The 25,275-nt window shown below is 40.0% G+C and overlaps 1 protein-coding gene across 1 annotated transcript; it reads right to left on the reverse strand.

Annotated features, from left to right (window-relative positions):
• Positions 1-621: 621 nt before the first annotated feature.
• On the reverse strand, positions 622-24,443 carry LOC121369904. The gene is made up of 8 exons (XM_041494984.1): positions 24,294-24,443; positions 21,215-21,411; positions 18,536-18,708; positions 17,137-17,393; positions 12,994-13,271; positions 11,685-11,714; positions 3,949-3,958; positions 622-1,469 (listed from the first exon to the last, which is right to left on the reverse strand). Exons 1-8 carry the CDS (start codon positions 24,441-24,443, stop codon positions 1,365-1,367), a joined length of 1,200 nt encoding a protein of 399 aa, XP_041350918.1. The 3' UTR covers positions 622-1,364.
• Positions 24,444-25,275: the final 832 nt, after the last annotated feature.

The following is a 25,275-nucleotide window of genomic DNA, read 5'->3' on the forward strand; positions in this document are numbered from 1 at the left end:
AAAGACTAAATATTAAAATTACCAAATGTTTGACATCCAATAGCTGATGATTAATAAATCAATGTGCTCTAGTGGTGTTGTTCAACCAAACCAAACTTTTAACTTTAACCAATAGCCGATGATTACAAATAGGAGAAATAGGTGTGCTCTGGTGGTGTCATTCAACAAAACAAACTGTATGACTGGTCAAATTACGAGACAAACACTGACCTTTGCTAAATCTACTTAGAAAGTTAAGTTTCAGTAGGATGTTTTTTATAAAAAGGTACTTACAAAAATCCAGTTTCATATATAAAAAGTCTGGCGCTCCAAATAGTAACACCATAGCCATGTCTCGAGCTACTTTAGACACAAAGACAGCCAAGATAATACTTGGCATACAGAAATTACAAGAACTGTGGACGCAAGTAGACATTGGGGGGGGGGGGGGGGTGGGCTGATTGAGATCGAGGGCGCAAAGCAACGTTTCTGGTGGGTTTGGATTATGCTACCCTTGAAAAATAGATGTCCTGAAATTCATCTCTGCCTTAAGATTTACTACCAATAATATTTTTAGCCCCACCCCCTGCTCCGCCTTGCCTGAATTAATATACTGAACAGCAAAAGAAGCGCAAGTCATAATTAGAATATCAATGGTATATATTTTTAGATAGCAGTGTACAAAACTGATGTAAATCAATAAGAAAATTATTGAAGCTATACACGAAGTCACATACAAGCCGTCATGAATTCCCCCAAAACGAAATAATATTTCTGCTCGTCATAATTAGTAAAAAATACGTTACAGTTTTCATAAATATGTTACAAATGAATACTTTCCTCTCTTCTTTTCTTCAGAATTTAACTCTCTGTCGATTGCCAAAAATTATACACACCCATTTAAACATGTTTCCGACTAACATAATTATTAATATTCATTTATACTTTCTATTTTAAAAGTTTATATATGTTAAGCTACACTTTTAGGACGAACAACTCCTCAATACCACTTTATAAACCAAAGGGAAAGCAAACAAAACACCTGTTACCAAGGAAAGATAACTAATCATTACCGGTAACTCCATATATCGCAAGTAGGTAACGTTTCTGCCAGAAATTTTTTGTGGGTATGGCGCTATGGAATTGAATGCAATCGCAGGGGGTATGGGGGCCTCCCCAGAATGAAAATGGGTAAAGTTTAGAGTTAGCTAAGGTTAAGAAAATCATACAGTAATGATAAGAGTAATTAATTTTGTGAAAAAGATAACTTTAAAAAAAATAAAATTTGTAACATCCGTTTTATCCTCTGGCAGAAACCCTGAACACAAATGGTTTCTTTGCTCGTGTGCTCTTCAAATTAGTTTTTCGCAGTTTTGTGTTACTGGTTAGGTATAGTGGAAGTATGCTGTAACAATATTTGACTCCTGATACGTTGGCACCACACGAACCCAGTGTGCGCTGAACCCTTCTGGAAATATGTAGAATCCAATCTTGTCGATATCGACAGTTACTGTCGCTATATTATACCATAGTTCAGCATCCAGATGATCTACAAAGTATAACATATTGGGTGTTAGTTCTACTATCCACAGCAAACATTCTCCCCCAAAAAATCGATTAAATTATAAATCTATTTCACTGGCGGGGGGGGGGGGGGGGGGGCAGAATGCATGTGCCCACACTTTTTAACAGTAATGATATATATATATATATTTTGTTGTTGTTGTGCCCACCCCACCTTTTGGTACCTTCTTACGCCGCTGTTTAGTCCCCTGCCTGTCCAAGCGGCGAGGACTATAGGTTTCATGTCCGTCCTTCTGTCTGTCTGTCTGTATGTCCCACATATAGTTTTCCGGATGTTTTTTTAAAAACATTTATTTAGAAAGCCTTGAGATATTGACCTGAAATGTTATCATGTACTGTTAGAGATCACTTGACTTTCATGGCAATGTACCCATTTTTGACGGAGTTATGGCCCTTAAACTTATGAGATGTGAAAATTTGTTTTCCGGACTTTGTTTCAGAAGGCCTTGAGATATTGCCTGAAATTTTGTGTATAGCTTTATCATATACTGTCACAGATCAAGTTTGACTATCATGGCAATTTATCTATTTTCGATGTAGTTATGGCCCTTGGACGTAGGAGATATATAAAAAAAACTAGTCCAGACTTTTCTTTTGCAATGCATGAAGATATTATATGAAATTTTATATAGCCTCTATTAGAAACATACTTATCTGCCCTTGATTTGCATAGCGCTAAGCGGCCCCAATCAGCCACTAAATGACTTCCGATGCGTTCACGCTCCAGTCGCTTGCAACAAAGGCCCTTTGTTACTACTGAATTGTGGAATAGTCATTGACTTGTTCTTTTATTTTTTGACGTTAATAAAGTTTTATATTACTATTATTGTTTGTCAGATTGTGTGCAATCTCCTTCGTTTACAGAAAAAAAAGTACAATATGTTTTGTGCTCAACAGAAATAGTTACGAACGATGAATATGTATGAAGGCTTGTCCGGCCAATCTGTCTTCTTACATGGTGTTTCGTAAATAGGTTTTGTCACGCCGTAGCCCCCCTCCCCAGATAATACAAATATGATTAATGTTTTCCACTGTTACGGCACTGTATATCACTTTTCTTGATGAAGGTAGCAGCAACGATGGTGTATATATATATATATATATATATATATATATATATATATATATATATATATATATATATATATATATATATATACTAAAAGGCAAAAGTTATTGTGACATGGAATGTTTGGAGTAATAAAGTTATGAATAGATTTATGGATGTAAACCAGAGAAAATGTGCATGAAACAGCTCGAAGAAATGCAACCTAGCAATTGTTGAAGAAACATGGAATATTCGGGAGAAATCCTGTCCAGTGTTCACCATAAAAGGCCAGACATTCAGTTGCAAATCACTCCCACTCTGTGCAGCCTTCGAAGTCCAGAAGTCAGAAAAACACCATTAGTGACTGTTTGATGCAATTTCGTCATGCCACGCCTCAGTGAAAATGACCGATGGCGAGTTATAGGGATGCTTGAATCTGGGACCTCGCAGCGACGTCGCACGTCAATTTAACGTCCACATAAACACCATATGGCACTTATGGCAACGATATCAACAAAACAACCAGGTCAGGGACCGTCCCGGTAGCGGCCGACTCACCCGTGACAACCCTCGCCAAGAAACATGGTTCCGAACCACGCATCTGCGAAACAGGTTCCAGCCAGCAACCAACACAGCCCGTACCATCCCTGGCAACAGAGGTGTATCAGCGAGGACAGTCCGACGACGTCTACGCATCTACGGCATCCGTGCAAGACGCCCAGCCAGAAGGCCAATCGTGACGCCAGAACATCGACGTCGACGTCTCTAGTGGTGCAGACAACACCTGCGATGGACAGAATGTGTTTGTAGACGTGTCCTCTTCACCGATGAATCCCGTTTCCTTCTCCACAGATCTGACGGCAGGACACATGTCTACAGACATCAAGGTAAACGTTACGTCACGCCATGTGTTCTTGAAGGGGATCGTTTTTTTGGTGGTAGCGTTATGATATGGGGTGGAATTACAGCCACAAGCTGGAGCCAGATGGTTGTGATTGAAGGCAATTTGAATACTGTGAGGTACGGAGATGAACTTTTGCAAACAACAGTGTTACTGTTTTATCAACAGAACGGACCCGGGATGACACTACAACACGACAACGCCAGACTACACATTGCTGGAGTTGTGCAGCAGTATCTGAATCAGAACAATGTTGAAGTGCTACCCTCCCCGGATTTGTCACCAATCGAACATATCTGGAATGAAATAGAGCGACGCTTGCGACGTCTTCCAAATCCTCCAACAACACTGCAGGAACTCCGGCTGATCCTTCCTCAGATCTGGAATGGCATTCCCAGGAACTTTCTCCAGCGTTTAGTGGCCTCAATGAGACTACGGTGCTAGGCCTGTATCAGTGCTCAAGGTGAACACTCTCGCTACTGACTGTGAACTTAGCTCTAGACCCCCTCTAGTGACATGGCTCATTTGCATATGACAGGTGCGCCCTTTTCATGGACTATTGCTCGTTTCCATAACTCCGGACATTTGTCTGTCCATGTTATGTCTTGTGTGTGTCACTATAACTTTTGCTTTTTAGTATCTATACATAAATTATACATATATATATATATATATATATATATATATATATATATATATATATATATATATATAGATATATATATATATATATATATATATATATATATATATAGAGAGAGAGAGAGAGAGGAGAGAGAGAGAGAGAGAGAGAGAGAGAGAGAGAGAGAGACACACACACACATATATATACTCTGTCAAAAAAGAAACGTATAGGCGAAATGTTCATGGTATTATCTCTTTTAATACAAAGTGGCATAATTTCGTTATTTATGATCGTATCACAGTAAAATTTGACATGAGTATGTGACAATGTTCTTGCTATAGACTGACGGCAGTGGAGGCGTTTTCGTCACCAAACAGCGTCGCACGAGGGCGCTGAAATCAGTACCTTGTGTGGCCACCAGCAGCAGCATAGTCCTTGGCATAGACTGAATGAGTCTCTGAATCCGGGCACGTGGAATCCTAGCCCATTCTTCCTACAGTGCATGTGACAGTTGCGGGTCACGCTAACGTACACGTCTGTCCAGTTCGTCCCAGAGATGTTCAATGGAGTTGAGATCTGGCGATCTTGATGACCATGACAGCACATTAATGTTCTCATTCTGTAGGAAATCCATTGTTACACGTGCCGTATGCGGCCTGGCATTGTCCTTCTGAAAGAGTTCTCTCTGTCGATCCAAAATGGGAAGCATGTGACGCGAAGAATTTCATCCCAGTAGCATACAGCTGTGTAACGCCGCATGTAGCGCGCGCCGCATATATCACAACTGTGAGCGGTATGCGGTGATTTTCAAAGCATAAAACACACGATGAGCTATATGCGGCAGCGTGCGCCGCATAAAGTGCACGTTAGCTATATGCGGCAGACATGTGCCTTGATCCCGCATAAAGCTCACTTTGTTTACTCACTTATAGTAATGTTCTCTCTCACATGTTCTTAGCATCACGCAACCAATTGCATTTGTTTAACTTGCTGCTCCACCCCTCTCCCCAGCTAAACATTTGAGTTCTTAACATAAAAAATGCACCTGTATATATATTCTGTTTAAATTATAATCATATTTCATTTAATGTTAGTGATGATATTGATAGAAAGCAAACCGATGACTGAATGTCCAAAACAGGATATATGACTAAAAGAAATTGAATGGTTGGGCATTCGAGACGGTTTTGTAATTATTGAATGCTGTTGTTGTTGTTGTTGCTGCTGCTGCTTTCTCTCCTCCTGTTACTACTACTTCTACTGTTACTGGTGCCGCTGACACTACTACGGCTACTTACAGGATTGAAAATTAGCATTCGCCCAGCGGCCCGTGGCGACCTTTCGTGGCTAAGGGCGACTAAGGATTTTACAAAGGTAGTCCGTTGGGCGACCATAGACTTTAGGGTCTGGCGAGTATGGTACTGGTTAAAAAAGAAACACACTTACACTGAATCGAATGTGACAAAACACACTACAGGTCTGGCAGCAGAAGACAGAGAACATGTTCTATATTTTGACAGCGCCAAAATAATAAATAAACATTTTATTGGAGGAAAAAGTTCAGTGTTAATTAAAACAATTTTTTTTTACAAATTACCATCAAACTGCATAGGTTAACTTTTGTTTTGATACAGGTTTTAAGGCAATTGATGGAACATCCAAGGTAATCTGAATGACAAAACCGTAATACATGATCAAGGTCGTATCTCTACGCAAAGCAGAGTCGAATAGTGGCAAACTAGTGGATTATTCCTTGGATCTCTATCTAGTGCCTGGTCTGTAGGAGAACAGCCACCCACGAGGAAATCATTTACTGGGAGGGAATTTCACCCCTTTTGTATCGCCACAAAGTTTATTCATCAATCTTGCATCGCCACAAAGAGGGCTGCCACTCCCAGACTGGTTTACTAAAGAACGCGCAGTTCTGCCTCTGCGTCTCTTTGTACTGCATTATCTTTTACTTCAGAGACAACGCAGGTCAAGCAGCATACGTTGGGTGTTCTAGCATTTTGTTTTCACCACCGGTATTAAAAATGAGATTTAATATGTATAATTTAATGGTATTTTGTAAAGTAATAGTTTTATTTACACTGGATTTCTTTTTCAATTGTTTTTGTTATTTGAGTTGGTATGGGTTTAACATTTAATGACATGGTTTTATATGAATTTTAACTTTATTCATTATCAAGTTAAACGCCAAGACACATACGGACTATATGGTGAGCACATGGCTATTATTTTTAAAGAAAGTCTAGTTTTGATTTTGGCTCTTCAGTTAAATTGGAGGGCTAGTTGGACTTGAGAAGGGCCGGTAAGATGTTTCTTCAACAGTAGTAGTAGTAGTAGTAGTAATAGCAGTGCTCAGCAGCGGAAGTAGTAGTAGCAGCAGCACCAACTGCAGCAGTAACAAACACGTGATCAGTAACAACAGCGGTTAAAGTAGCAGTATTGGTAACAACAACGGTATCAGCAGCGGTAGTTGCAACAGAAACGCTGGTAGTAGTAGTACTGGATCTGGTGCGATTTTTTTCTGTCCTGATAAGCACTTCATTAATGATCTTTTGTTACACAAACTAGTTGGAAACAGGACATATTGGCGTCTGGAGTTTTTGTTTCCGCTAACCCTACCTACCATATTTTTTACCCATACCCTACACATTTTTAGAAAATGAATGACCAAACGTGTTTTCATGCATAAATATTTTATAATCATTGCAGTTGGGCCTAGGATCCTCACACTTGATATGAAGGTTGGTCATGACCGGTAAATGACCCCTATCAATTTTAATGTCGCTAGGTCAAAGGTCAAGGTCACAGTGACCTTGAGAAATTAAGCGCTTTCTGATCAATAACTTACATGTAAGAACGGTTGGATCAAGAATCTTTATTTACTCTTTATGCGGTATGTCTTTTCGCCATATACAGCTATATCTTGGTGTGTGCTATATGCGTAACCATAACGCTCATATTTGTGCTATATGCGGCGCGCGCTATATGCGGCGTTACACAGCTGTCACGTTGCCTTGTAGCCTACGAACACAAGTTTACTTCTGCCGGTGTATGAGATGGCTCCCCACATCATAACACTCCCTCCACCGAATCTGTCAACTTGGGCGACGCAGTTGTTGGCAAAACGTTCATTGCGGCGTCCGTAAACACGTTGTCGTCCATCACGTCGCTGTAGAAGGAAACGTGACTCGTCGCTGAACCATACTCGCCGCCAGTTTCCCAAGTTCCACCCCTGTACATTCGTGCACCAGCGAACACGTAAATGTCGATGTTGACGTCGCAGGACGAGGCCAACATACGGTCTCCTAGCCCGTAAACCAGCTTCTCGAAGTCGGTTCCGAATGGTTTGTGCAGACACCCTTCTCAAACCAGGTATGCGTCCAGCAGTGTTCGTTGCTGTGGCAGTTCGGTGACGCAAGTGCAGAACCCGGATGTAGCGATCTTGTGCTGCAGTTGTTATGCAAGGTCTTCCACTTCTGGGTCGGTCTTCAGCTGAATGAAACTGCTGGTACCTGTCCCAGAGACGTGAAATGGTGCTCTGATGGACCTTCATGTGGCGTGCGTCTGCCGATTGCGATTCACCTAACTGGAGGCGGCCTATTGCAATGTTTCGATTCGACACTTAGTCTTGGCATCTTGTAACTGGTCTACGTCGAAATGGAAATGAGGCATCATTGCGAGCATTGCAGCTTTAAATACCCATCATCACCCCAATCTTTTCCCCGAGTTTCACGTGCATTCGCCAAAATCTGACCATTTCACGCCGATTTCTTGCAATTGTCGTACAACGTGCGTTAAATTTGTTTTAGGATGCATTTGGGCATGCTGTCCCATAACAAACATGGTCATTCAGCAACATTGTACAAAAAAACTATATTTTGTAAAAACAAACACTTTTCTTCTTTCCTTATCACCTATGCGTTCTTTTTTTGACAGAGTATATATATATATATATATATATATATATATATATATATATATATATATATATATATATATATATATATATATATACACACACACAAAGAAAAAGTTAAGCACCCCTAGATATAATTAGTACTGAAATAGCCCCATTACGTGACGAATATGTCAAGAATGGTGTTCCATCGAAATAATAGGAGAGTACAATGACAACTGTGACGTCCCACAACAGAACGACATGCACGTGCATCATGCCACCCATGTTTTGCTCAAAATGCAGTATCAATACACTGCAAATGCTGACATTTAACGTCATTGTCTTGCATTGCTGAAGTTCAGTCACTGAATATGGCACAACAACGGTTATCAGAGGCCCAAAGATGGCTATTATTGTTATGCATGCGACCAGCATGACCTTAAAAAATATAGGACATCAACTGGGGTATCATTACACCGTAATCAGCAGACTGATACGAAAACACGGGCATACCAATGCTGTAAAGGATCTCCCAAGGTCAGGGAGACCGCGCATGACGTCACAGCGCGAGGACAGGGCCCTGATTCGGCTCGTACGTCGTCAACCCTTTGTCTAAAATGTGTGGGATTAAAGGCCAGAAGGGTCATCAAGCGTCCCTTTCTTGCTGATCATCATGAGAGACGCCGTTTAGCGTGGTGTTTGGCCCGGCCCCTGCGCGTGCTGTAACCTCACCGTGGTGCAGGGGTGTAACATTCTCTTTGAGAATGGCCAATACAGCACAAATTGAAGTTTAGAGTAAAATTCGGTGTCCGTAAAATTCTGTGATATTTGTATTTGTATTTTTGGCACAGTTCTTTACACTGTTTTTGTTTAAACCTTGAATTTTTATATTGATGTTGATCATCACTTTATTTATGTGCATTACCATAGTTTGACACCCAATAGCCGATGTATTTTTCGTGCTGGGGTGTCGTTAAACATTCATTCATTCATTCATTCATTCATGTTTGGCCCGGAGAGATTGGAATTTGAGGTCCTGGCGAAGAGTCCATTGGTCCGACGAAAGCCGGTTCCTGCTCGATGTCACAGATGGCCGATTGAGAGTTTGGAGGCATAAAAATGCTGCCTACACACCCAGGAACATACGTCCTACGACCCCGTATGGTGGAGGTTCAGTAATGGTTTGGGGTTGCCTGTCACATGATTGTAAACTGGATCTTGTCACCATCCAAGCCCCCCTGCGCGTGCTGTAACCTCACCGTGGTGCAGGGGTGTAATATTTTCTTTGAGAATGGCCAATAAAACACAAAATTTGTGTTTTGAGTAAAATTCAGTATCCGTAAAATTTGTGTTTTTGCACAGTTCTTTACACTGTTTTTGTTTAAGTCTTGAATTTTTATATTGATGTTGATCATCACTTTATTTATTTGCATTACCATAGTTTGACACCCAATAGCCGATGTATTTTTTTTGCTGGGGTGTCGTTAAACATTCATTCATTCATTCATTCATTCATTCATTCCATCCAAGCCAATCGTAATGGTGGTCGGTACATTCGTAACATCCTGCAACCAGTTGTTGTGCCGCATTTTGACAACCATCCACTCGCCACCAGACCTCTGTACATGGATGACAACGCTAGGCCACATCGTTCCCGAGCAGTAACAGCTTTACTCCAAACTGAAGCTGTGACGACCCTGCCCTGGCCAGCCATGAGTCCTGACCTAAACCCGCTATAGCATGTTTGGAACATCTTGGGCATCGAGTACAGGCACTGACCCCACCTGTACAAACCCTGGCACAATTAGAGGCAGCTCTTCATCGAGAATGGCAGCAGTTGCCCATGCAGCAGATCAGATGACTTACTGGAGGGATGAGACGAAGGGTGGAAGCTGTCATCCGGGCACATGGCTGGTTTACCCGCTATTGATGATTTGTGTTATGAATGTCATCTGTGGACTTCAAATGACATTTTTCATCATCAATCATGATGTTGACTTGTGTTTCTGACTCTGCACCTCCATAATTATTGTGCCTCAGTTTTTGGCTCAAATACAGCATATTGGAATTCTTCTCAGAATCATGATTAAAATTTCAAAACTGGATACACTTGTTATGTTTTCTTACTGTCAAAGATGTATTCTTGCAAAACACATTTGTTTTTCCGAGGTTATGTTATCAGGCTTTCAACGTCAAACCTCGTAAGACAAGTCATTGTGAAACATACAGGGGGTGCTTAACTTGTTTCTTTGTGTGTGTGTGTATATATATATATATATATATACATAGATAAAACCTTTTTTTAAATGCGTGTTCGTCTGTAAAGTAAAGTTTGTTTTATTTAACGACGCATTGATTTTTTATCTTATCATCGGCTATTGGACGTCAGACATGGTCATTCTGACAGGGTTTTTTTAGAGGAAACCCGCTGTCGCCACATAGGCTACTCTTTTAAGACAGGCAGCAAAGGATCTTTTATTTGCGCTTCCCACAGGCAGGATAGCACAAACCATGACCTTTGTTGAACCAGTTATGGATCACTGGTCGGTGCAAGTGGTTTACACCTACCCATTGAGCCTTGCGGAGCAGCGTGTTCGTCTGTGTTGTTTTTGGTTGTGCGTGTGTGCTGGTTTGTGGGCTTGTTTTGTAGGCTATTGTTTATTTGGGGGCATATTTGTTGGGGTTTTCTTTGGGGGGGGGGGGGGGGGGGGGGGGGGGGGTAAAATTGTTGAGGAGGGATTATTTTTAAAATATTAGGTTTTTTTGTTTTGCCTGGCATGCATAAATCTGAGCAGCTGAGCTGAAGATTCACAAACAAAAGTAGGTCATCGACCATTCTTGCTGTAACCGGAACGCGCCGGAAGTGGTTAGTGGTTAGGGGATGTAACTCTGCCTATTTTATGTCGCAAATTTCTAATAGAGGCTATATACCTTTATCATGCACTGTTACTGACACAATTTAACTTGTATGGCGATTTACCAATTTTTCACAGAAGTATGGCTCTTGAATTTAGAAGATACAAGAGAAAAACATCAAATTCGGGCAAAAATTATAGAGATTTTCGGGCAAAATGTGCTAACCTGAGACTTTTTTACCGTGTATTTCCATCATTCTACCCGCAAAATTAGTTGTAATTCATGTAAAAATGCAACAAGCGTCGATGGTGTTGTGATTAAGCCAACGGACTTAAGGCTGGTTACAGGTAGGTACTGGGTTCACAGCCCGGTACCGGCTCCCACCCAGAGCGAGTTTTAATGACTCAATGGGTAGGTGTAAGACCACTACACCCTCATCTTTCTCACTAACCAAAAGAAAGAAATGTTTTATTTAACGACGCACTAAACACATTTTATTAACGGTTATATGGCGTCAGACATATGGTTAAGGACCACACAGATTTTGAGAGGAAACCCGCTGTCGCCACTACATGGGCTACTCTTTCCGATTAGCAGCAAGGGATCTTTTATTTGCGCTTCCCACAGGCAGGATAGCACAAACCATGGCCTTTGTTGAACTAGTTATGGATCACTGGTCGGTGCAAGTGGTTTACACCTACCTATTGAGCCTTGCGGAACACTCACTCAGGGTTTGGAGTCGGTATCTGGATTAAAAATCCCATGCCTCGACTGGGATCCGAACCTATTACCTACCAGCCTGTAGACCGATGACCTAACCACGACGGCACTGAGGCCGCCTCTCTCACTAACCACTAACCACTAACAACTAACCCACTGTCCTGGACAGACAGCCCAGATAACTGAGGGTAGTACTAAACCAAATAACTTCCGGCTGGGTCAAAGTTCGAGGTGCACCCAACTTTTGATAGAGAAGTGAACACCACAAGTCCTGTGTTTGGTTATAAATGTGAGTGTGTTGGTTGTAAAAAATAATAGTTTGATCTGGGTAAAAAAAATATGCAATTTTATTTCATCTAGTACCAATGTGTCAAGTAGCCTTGTGTTTGAAACATGTATGGGGTACCTGTCCAAAAAAGTACTAAAATTTTGTGCGGAACTAGGGTAGTCATAGACGCTACCCGTTATATCAGAAACAAGCAGCTTGACCCCCATTTTTTTCTGATTCACTTTAAGTGTGAGGGGTGGTAGTATTTATATCCGTGGCGTTTATGTCGATTGATACGTTGCAGGTAGGAGTTTTAGCCACATATGTTACTATTGTCGTCTATGGGATTTGATTTGGTAGTATACACCCTGAGGCAGTGGCGTAGGAAGGTGCCAGAAAGTGTGTGTGTGTGGGGGGGGGGGGGGGGGGAGGCACTTTTATATTTACACACTTTTGCACTATTGTAAAGCAAATATAAAGCAAAATATCCTACGCCTGTGTGAGGTGTGTGCCCAGGACAGCGTGATTGAACCTTAATTGGATATAAGAAAATAAGTTGAAGTGATACGTGTACAACCCTATATGGGCTGGATGTTAGGTAGTAATGCTAATATGAATAAATGTTGTTATCCAGATTCGGGCATTTTCGTTTAATCGGGCAAAAACCAGACTGCCCACTTACAAAAATGGGAGCCCGTACGGCTATGGGTTTGTCGAAAAAAGAAATATCTTGTATGAAATATGGTAACTGTTGTTCATTAAAATCGTTTTAGACAAGTCTAAACTGAAATGTCCCTACAGACAAGATTTTGAATTATGGAGATCCATATAAAATTTCTCGTCATTTTAAAATTTTAGTTATGGATGGGAGAGGATGTAACACTTCTATTCACCAAATATAATTTCCCAGGTTCGGATTTAGGCTGGGACAAAGGGACTCGGGCTCCCTGGTTTTTTCCCCGTGTAATTTGTTTTGTTTTTGTATAATATGAGAAGTCTGGCTTATCATTGCCATCGAGCTACATTACGTTCTACACTTAGTGCATCCCCCAAACAAAAACGAAGAAAAGAAGAAAAGAAAACAAACAACAACCGAGAAGCAAACCAAGAACGTAGATATATACCTGCTGCTCCCGTGACATCTACTTCAATGGAAAAATAAGCAGGAAAAGAACCCTGATGTACTATGATAAATAAAACTTTCTTGTCGAAACCAGTCATGAGGTAGGGATCCGATGGAACACCCCTAGAAACTGTATCCCGTCTCCACACTGCACCCCACCCTTGTGGTTTTCCAAAACTCCACAAGTCGTCTGTCTTGCCGAACCACAGACCTGACTGGGCCTGACCCGTCACCACGTTGTTGTCCATGATTGATGATACCTGCAGAGAATAAAATATAATAAACACAATAATCACTCACCCAAACCCACTCACCCAATCTATGATTGATGATACCAGCAGATAACGGAATATAATAAACAAAATAGAGGCATCCAGCCACACACACACTCACGGACGCACGGACGTACTCACACAGACACATCAATTTATAATGCAATCAGTAGAAGGCAGGATGATAATGAAGAAATACAGCACAATTAAACTAAAACGGAGTTTACAAAAACCGCTGCACTTGAGGAAGGGATATTGCTACTGTTATGTACAAAAATACAAATAGAATCAGCCCCCTAAAAAAAACAAAGATGAAAAAAAGACAAAAAACACAAATAACAACAAAAAACACACAAAAAAGACACACAAAACACACACACGCACGTACAATTGTAACACCATAAAAATGGAATTAGTGTACAAAAACTCATTTTTGCAATTACCCACTGAAGCAAGTAAAAAGAATAGAATAGAATGTTTGGATAGAGCTTCGTACACAACAAAGCATTTGGGATGCTCAACTCACGAACTTGCCGATTTCTGACTGACTGACACACGATCACTGCGAACAAATGGCGCGGTGAGTAATGCTAATAAACCCCTTCGTCTCCATTTTTCTGTCTGTCTGCCCCACATATAGTTTTCTTGATTTTTTTTTTTTTTACAGTGTCTTAAGATATTAAGGTGATATTTCGTGTATAGCTTTATCATGTACTGTTACATATTATGTTTCACTTTTATGGCGATTTACTCATTTATATAAAGTTATGGCCCTTGGACGTAAGAGATTCTACGAAAATTTATTTGACTTATTTACATGTACTACTACAGATCAAGTTTGATATGATCTGGCGAATTACCCATATTTGACAGAGTTATGGTTCATGAACTTAGGAGATACGAACATTTGTGTTAAAGATTTTTTTCCCACAATGCCTCATGATATTGAGCGAAAATTCTTTTTTTTCACAATAGCTTTATCATGTAAATGTACTATATATTACAGATCAAACTTGACTTTCATTGCGATTCACCCATTTGTTTTCCCCACAAAAGTATGGCCTTCGAACTTAGGAGACAGAAAATTGAGAATACAATCGAACTGATAGCGGGTAGGTTTGTATCAAACTCGGAGCATAAACATTTAGTGCACGGAATAATTATGAACAACAAATCTTCTGTTCTAGGCCAAGGGCGGATGATATATGAATCCAATAGGCCTATAATCTGTTTTCAAAACTGATGTCATTAAAGGGACATTCCTGAATTTGCTGCAATTTTAAAGATGTTATTGACTAACAGAGACTTTTTAACGATTGTAATTACATATCAAATATATTTTCTGCGTAAAATATTAGTGGCTTTATATTAAACGTGTTTCTGATCGTTCTAATATTTGTACTAGGTTACATTTGATTTTATTTCCTAAAATCCTTTTTTTTGTACGTACGAAATTATTTGAAGACAAATTCCAATTTGAGTTTCATACAAGTATAAGACGACCAGAAACACATTGAATATACAGAGACTGATATTCTAAACTAGAAAATATATTTAATTTGTAAGTTTAATCGTAGAAATATTTCTCTTTAATGTCTCTTTAATGTTGTTTAATACCGAAACACAGATAAACAGGCAAAAGAAACTTATCACCTTGTTCAGTAGGTCCATAAAGAAAAACCAAGACAGATGTGATCTATATGATGATTATTTTACTGAAAGGAATCATTTTCCAATGTCTTTACAAAAAAGCATTGCCATATCGATAGTGCACTTGCCATAAGGCCGAGCGAAAGAGACATGGGGTCAAAATTAAAAAAATACATAATCAGAGTCCCTTCAAAAGGTGCTTCTAAAGTCAAATCATGGGACAAGACATGTCCTCAGTAGCGTGTGTGACCACCCCTTGCATCAATACACACCAAAACACGTCTCCTCATGTATGTCGTCAGTCGCCGGATGACGTCAGCAGGAATTCTGCGCCAAACATCCAACAAAACCTGTTCAAGCTGCTGTCGATTTGCTGGGGGAGGTACGCGTTGTCTCAACTGTCGATCAAGATGATCCCAGAGATGCTCTATGGGATTCATGTCTGGAGAACATGATGGCCAAGGCAGTACGTTGACGTTAACGTTGTTGAGATAATCCTGAACAAGTCTGGCTGTATGAGGTCGTGCATTGTCCTGCTGCAAAAGGGTACCCCTAGGCTGTTGACGCAAGAATGGCACTACAACAGGTCGCAACACTTCATCCCTGTATCTTTGACCAGTCAGATTTCCACGGATGATGAGAAGCCTTGTTGTCCGTTGACCGCAAATACCACCCATACCATAACGCCGCCTCCACCAAAAGGGTGCACATCGTGGATGCAGTTCGGCGCCAGTCGCTCTCCCCTACGTCGATAAACACGAACTCGACCATCATTTCGGAACATGTTGAAGCGACTTTCATCCGTGAACAGCACTCTTTCCCAATCACGCCACTGCCACCGACGTACAGTTCGTGCCCATTGTAATCTGCGTTGACGGTGTAGAGATGTCAAGGCCATTCCACGGAAGGGGCGGAAAGCTCTGATACCAGCCCTGCGGAGTCGTCGTAAGACTGTTCGTCTGCTGATGGGGTGTCCCAGTGCCGTCGCCGCCGTTGACATCGCCGTCACGAATCGGTTCCGCAGGTGGATTGTCCGGATGTAGCGGTCTTCAGCTGGCGTTGTGACCCTTGGTCTTCCCGATCTTGCACGGTCTTGTGCCTGGCCTGTCTGCTGATAACGGCTCAACAGGTTGCTGATGGCGGCTTGACTGCAGTTGAAGGTTCTTGCAATCTGGCCTCAGATTACAGTTATCTTCCCATTTGGTTGTCCAAAATCCGGAAGTTTCACCGCGCAAGTAGTCTGCTGTTTGACTGTGATTATTTCATGGCAGACAGCTATGAAGTGGCAACTGTTTGACTGAAGTGACAGGGGATAGCATGTAGTTTGTAAACATGTGTAACTTGCTGACATTGAAGACTTGTTTGTGGTAATTCCGGCCCATGCAAAAGTAGTGCTTTTTGTGTAAAATGGGTGTACTCCGGCCTGGTTTAGAGGGTGTGTCTGTTTAAACCAATATGCTGGGAGAAAGAGCTGGACAACAGGGGTTGTCCTTTTCAGGGTATGTGTCCCCCATGCAGGCAAAGGTACATACAAAACTTCACGGGCCTGCTGATATTAATAAAAATGTTATAGCCACTAAGGCTATATAGAAACATATAGCGAAATTAATTGTGGTCTGAGGCCATCTGCCGTTGAGAAGCCCCCATATCGGCCATACCGATAGCTCTGTTGCGTTCTGCTTGGGTAAGTCTCGGCATCTCTCTGATTTTCTTTTGGATACTGCTTCCTTGCTTTGTCCCACACCGGTATTTATGCAACAATCATGCACGAGCATTTTTAACAAATTCAAATTATGCTGTTTTTCACATTTTTCATGACTGCACGAAATTCACTAAATCCGGAAACAGTGACTTTTCGGAAACACAGGGTGTGTTTTAGCGAATGTTTTCTCAGTACTTTCAAACTTATTGCAGTATCTTTAATTCAGATACACTTATTTTAAAAGTGATAAGTTTCTTTTGCCTGTTAGTTTATGAGTAATATAATACTAGACTGATAGCGGGTAGGTTTATATCATACTCGGAGCATAAACGTTTAGCGCACGGAATAATTATGAACAACAAATCTTCTGTTCTAGGCCTAGGGCAGATGATATATGAATCAATAGGCATGTCATCTGTTTTCAAAACCGATGGCTTTACAACTTCGCCATTAAGGTTGTATAATACCAAAACACAGATATAAGTAATGTAATACTAGAACCTGATTTCCTCCCAAGACCAGCATTCCCCGAAATGAAGTGTAATCGGGAATCATCCTTAAATGCTGACATACTGGTCTCAGTCCCCACGTACTCCCCGCCCATCCGAGTGGAGACAACTCGTAAAACATCCCATGCGCATCCATCAAATAGCGCTCCGTTTCAACCTCGCGAATTCGTGGCCATTCCGTTTGCCAGAGATGATCATACGCATGGCTGGCTTTTGGCAAACGATAGGTCTGCCATTTTCTGTCCTGTCCTAATAAACAAATAAAAAACATACAATTAAAGATTGCGAAAAAAATAATAATTTTTTTTTAGCAGTAATTTCAAAACTAGTATATGTGAAAATGTTTTTAAACATGCATGCATGCATACATACATACATACATACATACATGCATACATATATATATATATATATATATATAATATATATATATATATATATATATATATATATATATATATATATATATATATACATATATAATATATACATATATATATACATACATACATACTACATACCTACATACATACATACATACATACATTATAACATATATAGAGAGGATACTCTCCGAGTGTCTTGTGATATCATAATTTATCAGCACGAGTTGATAAAAGTATGAAATCCGAGGCTTGCCGAGGGGGGTATTCTTTTTATGATCCATTATCATTATTTTCATTTGCGACAGTTGTAAACAATGTCAGTAATGTGGGTTGAATGTCAGCAGTAGAACTAGCAGAACGGCAGTGGCGTGACATCACTAATGGTAGGTTTAGCGCTGAAACAAACACAGTGACGTAACAAAACATTGTCTTGTGATTAAAATTTGACCAATCAAGATTATAAGAAGCGATATCGCAAATTATAGTGCCAGCGATATCTCCTACAAAAGCCTTTAATGGATGATAAACATACATACATACATGCATACATACATACATACATACATACATACATACATACATACATACATACATACATACATGCATACATGCATGCATACATACATACATACATACATTCTTAAATACATACATACATACATACATGCATACATACATACATACATACATACATACATACATACATACATGCATACATACATACATACATACATACATACATGCATACAACTCAACCCAATTGCAAGTTACCTTGACTATCAACCTCGAAGACCTTTAGAATCAACTCAACCTAGTTGCAAGTTACCGTGATTATCTCCCACGAAAACCTTTAGAATCATTTCAACCAATTTGCAAGTTACGTAACCTAGACTATCTCCCACGTACATCTTTAGAATCAACTGAACACAGTTGCAAGTTACCTTGACTATCTCCCACAAAAACCTTTACGATCAACTCAACCCAGTTGCAAGTTACCTTGACTACTAGTATCTCCAACGAAAACCTTTAGAATCACAGATCTGTAGTCCCAACCCACAGCATAGATGACCTTTCCAAAGTTGCGCCTTCCGGTGACCTCCACAAATGCTGTCCGTTCCAAAATTGTCCAGTTGTGACCTGGACCTTCCCACTCGGCTAAGCGACCACCATGCTGAGACCTGTAAAAAGTAAACTTCTAAATTACGTACGATCACCGTTAGCTGACCTTACTGAATGGGAAGAAAGAGAAGCAAAAATCCTTGACATTAAATTTGGTTAAATTTACCCCCACCCCCCACAAAACAAGACTCAACCTCCCCCTAACAAACAAAAGAAAAACAAAATAAAATAAAATAAAAACAACAACAACAAAACAACAAGAAACAAACACACCCTCTAACCCTCCCCCCCCGAAAAAAATATAAACACAAAAATCAAAATAAAACCAACCACATCCCAACCCTTAAAAACAAACAAACCACCACCCACCAAAAAAAAACCAGCCACCAAACTCAAAACAGATTCCAAAAGCAGCAACAACAACAGCAACAACACCAACAAACAAAAACATAGGCATACGGGCTCCCATTTTTGTAGAGGGGGCAGGATAACGTTTTGTCGAAATAAACGAAAATGGCCGAATCTGAACAACAACAGTTATTCATATTTGCTTTACTGCCAAACAGTTATATAGGGCTGAAAACATTAACTGTATGAATGAATCTTTAACGACACCCCAACACAACAATACATCGGCTATTGGGTGTCAAACTATGGTAAAGGCAAATCTAAAGTGATGATCAACATCAATAAAAGTTCTGGATGGAATGAAAATAATCCCATCACATAATTGTCGGTAGAATGATGGAAATACATGGTGAAAACGTTTCAGGTAAGCTCATTTTGGCCGAATCTCTCTACCGTTTTTGCTCGAATTTGAGGATATGCTCCAGTATGGGATGGAAATGGGGGTGGGGACTGCCCCCTATTCTGCCCCAATGTCTCATACACTTATGAACGAAAACCAAAACAAACACAGGAAAAAAAAAATCATTAAAAAAATGCCATCTATAGTCCGTCCCACAGGGAACGCCTTTTTTTCATACTACTAGTTATTTCTTTCTTAGCCGACTGATTTGGAAATTGTACCCAAAATTAGTATTATTTTGTTATTTTCAAAACACTTTTACTTTTCTTCTTATGTCAAACCAAACTGAAATTATTTACAAAATAATTAAATTGTTTTTATAGAATGAAGGGACGGACTATAGCTTGCTAACCTCTACATACATGTTGTATAATTATTAATAGTTTATACATGTATAACGAAATGTTCTGTTAAAGGCATACTGTCACAGATTTAGGAACCTTATTTCTCTAAAAATGGATAATAAATGAAAATTACATTAATATTTGGATACCAAATCTAGCTATCGCATCACCTTAACTGAACCACGATGGAGTGAAATCCATGTCAACCCAATTGACAATATCAGTTTTTGAATTATAGACCATTGCCATAATTCAATTATTTTTATGAAATATCATTAATAAGTGGAGTATCGTGGCTACGTAGATGGTTGAATAAAGTACATTTAGGGACAAATCAAATTTATATATTTTTTGGTAATACTTTGTTAGGCTATTTAATAGGTCAGTGGTCTGTGACAATATGCCTTTAAAGGGGAATATCCTGGGTTTGCAGTCCCTATAACATGTTTCCGACTAACAGAGTCGTTTTGGCGACTTATATTACATACTAAACATATTTTCTTCTTTAGAATACTGTCTGTATATTCAATGTTTTTAGCAGTCAGTTTTCATTTTACTTCATACTATCTATATTTTCTTTATACGTACAAAACTATTGGAAGATAAAATCCATATTAGGCTAAGTTACAAACATTAGGACGACAACAAACACCTTGCTTATATAGACACTGACATTTTAAACAAGAAAATATCGTTAATATACAGAATATCAGATTACTACGTTTTGATATCGTGGTTATTTGGCGAGGTTTAGATAATGGTGTAACAGGCGAGCTTCAGCGAGCCTAGTTGTGTCACCGTTATCGAACCGAGCCAAATAACCACGATATCAAAACGTAGCAGCATGATATATATATATATATATATATTTATCATGCAACCTCTTTCAAGTTATATTTTGGTAGTATGTTTAAGTCAAAAACGGTATAGAAACTCTTAGTATTATCGTGTAGAAACTAATGCCAGAAGTCGGATAATAGCATGTGCTTAAAATATGTAATTCAAAACGCTGGCTAGTTCTGAATGGGAGAGAATAATGGAAAATTGAAAAAAATAAGAGGTAATTTGATGTTACAGGAAGTGTAAATGCTTTATTTATTTATGCAATTCAACAATTATTGCTGTAAATGGATGTTTGAAAAATGAGGAAACGACCTACCTGAAAATTGACGAAACATCCGTCATGCGCACAATTCATTTCCTAGTGACATGATAACACACAACAACGCAAACGTTATCATGCTAGCAACGGAGGTGTTATCAGGCAGTGACCTAATAACACTTCGAATTACCATGTAGGGGTTATCAGATCACAGGAAGCATGGTTGCATGATAAATTTAATTTTAGGCACCATATTTCAATGACAGCAAACTCAGGATAGTCCCTTTAATATTAATGAATGACAAGATGACCCTGTGAAGTCAGCCTCTTCAAACGTGTTACTGGTAACCACTAGTCTGCCGTTCATGGTGTGTGCTGCCTTGAAGTGGGGCTGCTCACCAGCCGTAGTGTTAATATCCAGAACCTGTACCAGGTCAAAGAGCTGTTTGCAGGTCAAGTTGTAGACATCGCACTCCCACAGAGGCCCGTCCATTCCAAGCATGTACACCTAAAGCGATACAGGAACTTATATAGACAATATTCTACATGAGTGGGTTCCAGCCAGTGCACCACAACTGGTATGGGCGAGACGTAGCCCAGTGGTACAGCGCTCTTTCGATGCGCGGTCGGTGCGGGATCGATCCCCGTCGGCTATTTCTCGTTCCAGCAGTGCACCACGACTGGTATATCAAAGGCCGTGGTATGTGTTATCCTGTATGTGGGATGGTGCATATAAAAGATCCCTTATTACTAATCGAAAAGAGTAGCCCATGAAGTGGCGACAGCAGGTTTCCTATCTCAATATCAGTGTGGCCCTTAACCATATGTCTGACGCCATATAACCATAAATACAATGTGTTGAGTGCGTGCGTCGTTAAATACAACATTTCTTTCACAACTGCTATATCAAAGGCCGTGGTATGTACTATCATGTCTGTGGGATGGTGCATATAAAAGATTCCTTGCCGCTAATGGCAATACAATGTAGCGGGTTTCCTCTCTAAGACTATATGTCAACATTACCAAATGTTTGACATCCAAACAACCGATTATTAATAAATCAATGTGCTCCAGTGGTGTCGTTAAACAAAACAAAACATCAGTGGCGTTAGAAACCATTGATCGTACAACAAATTTGTTTCAAAAGATACATGCGAATGTTAGTTTGTTGATAAGCAAACCTATTTTGGTTTCATCTTGCGAAAATCCACACTCAAAAGTGACTGGCCGTATCTAACGAGCAAAAGCGATGTGTGTGTGTGTGTGAGTGAGTGAGTGTGTGTGTTTGTCTCTCTCTCTCTGTGTGTGTGTGTGTGTGTGTGTGTGTGTGTCTGTGTGTCTGTCTGTCTGTCTGTCTGTCTGTCTCTCTCTCTCTCTCTCTCTCTCTCTCTGTGTCTGTGTGTGTGTATGTGTGTGTCTGTGTGTGTGTCTCTCTCTCTCTCTCTCTCTCTCTCTCTCTCTCTCTCTCTCTCTCTCTCTCTCTCTCTCTCTGTGTGTGTGTGTGTGTGTGTGTGTGTGTGTGTGTGTGTGTGTGTGTTGTGTGTCTGTGTGTGTGTGTAAACAACGAGTTGTAAGATGTATTCTATTTCATACGTATCTTCAAAACCCAGGTTTGTAATAAATTTAACCGATTTTTCCAACTAAAACGTATTCACTGCCATATTAATGTAGTTAACTTATGCGTTACTTAAACAATCAGAATTTAATTCGTGCTTATAAGGTTCAAGCATTTCATTTCAATTTCAATTTATTTTCGTCCTTATATCCAATTAAGGTTCAATCACGCTATCCTGGGAACACACCTCAGCTATCTGGACTGTCTGTCCAGGATAGTGGGTTAGTTGTTAGTGAGAGAGAAGAGGGTGTAGTGGCCTTACACCTACCCAATGAACCCTTAAGAACTCGCTCTGGGTGGGAGCCGGTACCGGGATGCGAACCCTATACCTACCAGCCTGTAGTCCGATGGCTTAACCACTGCGCCACCGAGGCCGTTAAGGTTCAAGCACGCAGTTCTAGGTATTAGCTGTCTTGGCTATATGTACAGGAGTTACTGATTACTAAAAAAAAGAGTGAATCAAATTGTTAACTACAATAAATTACTATTCTGCCTTTAATTACCTTTAGATTTCCCCAACATTTTGTCAAGACAGAAACCGTGAACAAACCCATTGCAATGACACAGATTCCACATTCTAGAAGGTAACCATGTCATCGACGGCACTGAAATCTCTTGTTGTTGATTAGTGAGAGAGAAATACGAACCCAGTACCTACTAGCCTTAAAGGGACATTCCTGAGTTTGCTGCATTGTAAGATGTTTCCGACTAATAAAATATTTCTACGATTAAACTTACGTATTAAATATATTTTCTTGTTTAGAATATCAGTGTCTGTATATTCAATGTGTTTCTGGTCGTCTTAATATTTGTAAGAAGACCAAACTGGATTTTGTGTTCAAATAATATCGTACGTACAAAACCATTTTTTTTTTTTTAGGAAATAAAATGAAATTTAACCTAGTATAAATATTGGAACGATCAGAAACACGTTTAATATACAGCCACTAATATTTTATGCAGAAAAATATATTTGATATGTAATTACAATAATTAAAAAGTCTCTGTTAGTCGATAACGTCTTTTAAAATTGCAGCAAACTCGGGAATGTCCCTTTAAGGCCGATGGCTTAACCAATACTAGCCCAAGTATGATGCTAACGCTCGAACGGCAGAAAACTCGAGCTAAACCAAATATACTCTTCAAAAAAAGTAGGGGAACCTGAACTATTAATGTTAATATCAACTATTAGACCGAACATACGTTTTGACCACAGACATCTTAATAAAAAACGTTCAGATCTGTTTACCAACACACCGAAACACATTCCATAGTTTGCACGTGCATCACGCAGCTGCCCCGTACACGTGCGTGGGATGTCATTCTCGATTTTGACAATTTCCAGGAAGGTCAATTAAATCACTGTCATCGTTTTCATTTCTGTTGATCAGGCGTTACAGTTGTTATTGTGTTTGGTTTTAGTCATTTTTATTGTTTGTAATTTGCGATTATTTACTGATAAAAACCCCGTCAAACTTTCAAATTTCACTTCGACCCCAGGGTCGTCCTTCAAGATCTTTGGTAGGTCATAAAACCTACTGTAATACTGAACTACCGGTTGTAATGTTTGCTCAAATTAATTCACTATTATCATATAACCATTCCACACAGCTAATATACCTTACAATTTTGGCAATTGTTAATTCTTATTAAGTTCCCCTACTTTTTTTTGAAGAGTATATTTCACAGGGAGACGGGTGCCGTGATTTTTGTTCATCAGTAAGCCTGTACTAACTTTTGTTTCAGGCTCATTCATGTGTTCTGCCGTTGCTTGCCACCTCGGACTTGCAAGCAGTTTCTTGAAACACGCCCAACTCGGCGCTGGTTTGTCCACGGTGTACGGACCGATGGGACGTTCTGTTAGACTGGCGATGGATGATTCGGTTTGCGTACGTTGATCTGTGACTTGCTATCTGTTTCTTCATCTTGAAAGTGCAGAAGGACAGCTGTATTAGAAAGTCAGGTATATGATTTTTGAACACCCCCACCCCTCCCACACGCCGTTCCAACCAGTTGCACAACGACTGGTATATCAAAGGGGGCGTGGTATGTTGCTCTCCTGTCTGTGGGGTGGTGCATATAAGAGGTCCCTTGCTACTAAAACATTGAACGGGTTTCCTTTCTAAGACTATAACGTCCAATGTGCTCCAGTGGAGTCGTTAAAATAATATAAAATTCCCCAACTTTTAAATGTTTGTATTAGTGTGGAAAGTAGCTTCATAAAGTATAAGCATAAAATTAAGCACGTACGCACGCACACAACGCACGGCAACGCACACATCTCTCATGTAGTTTTTGCTTACAAAGGGGGGAATGGATGGAGGGAAAAACATGACTATATTTTTCTGAGTACCTGTTCTTTATTGACTGAAAATAAACCAGTTTAGGTATGACTGTTGTTACTTTGTTTAAATGTAGTATAGTTCCCTGTCCTAGAGTAGAGGAAATATGCTCTTAAATTTGTTTCGCCTGTGGCGATTTTTAATTGTGGTTTAGAGGGCCGTGTGCAGTTTAATTGCACTTAAGCGCAGGTGGGCAACTTGTTACGTAATACTCGACCGCGCGATCGGGTAGAGCTGCCAATATGCACTCAGTCCAGCTGTGGAGGCCAATGTGGCGTATAGTTACGTAATACCTCCGCGGAGTGCGGTTTTTACAACCGTGATTTGCTCGCGGTTGGCGACAGCCAAAAAAACTGACGATCAGAGAGAAACTATACCGACTCTAGTAGAGGTAGAAATATGATATGATACGTGA

Source organism: Gigantopelta aegis, chromosome 4 (genome assembly GCF_016097555.1).
Source record: "Gigantopelta aegis isolate Gae_Host chromosome 4, Gae_host_genome, whole genome shotgun sequence".
NCBI classification, from domain to species: Eukaryota; Metazoa; Mollusca; class Gastropoda; order Neomphalida; family Peltospiridae; genus Gigantopelta; species Gigantopelta aegis.

Bases quoted from the DNA above. Each gene is read 5' to 3' on its own strand.
- LOC121369904 (XM_041494984.1), bottom strand. From the start codon at position 24,443: ATGAAGAAACAGATAGCAAGTCACAGATCAACGTACGCAAACCGAATC. The intron at 13,272-17,136 runs GTTCTAGTATTA...TATTCTCTGCAG, and splicing joins TGGTCTTGGGAGGAAATCAG to GTATCATCAATCATGGACAA. The intron at 11,715-12,993 runs GTTTGCTTCTCG...CGTCGTGGTTAG, and splicing joins GGTATATATCTACGTTCTTG to GTCATCGGTCTACAGGCTGG.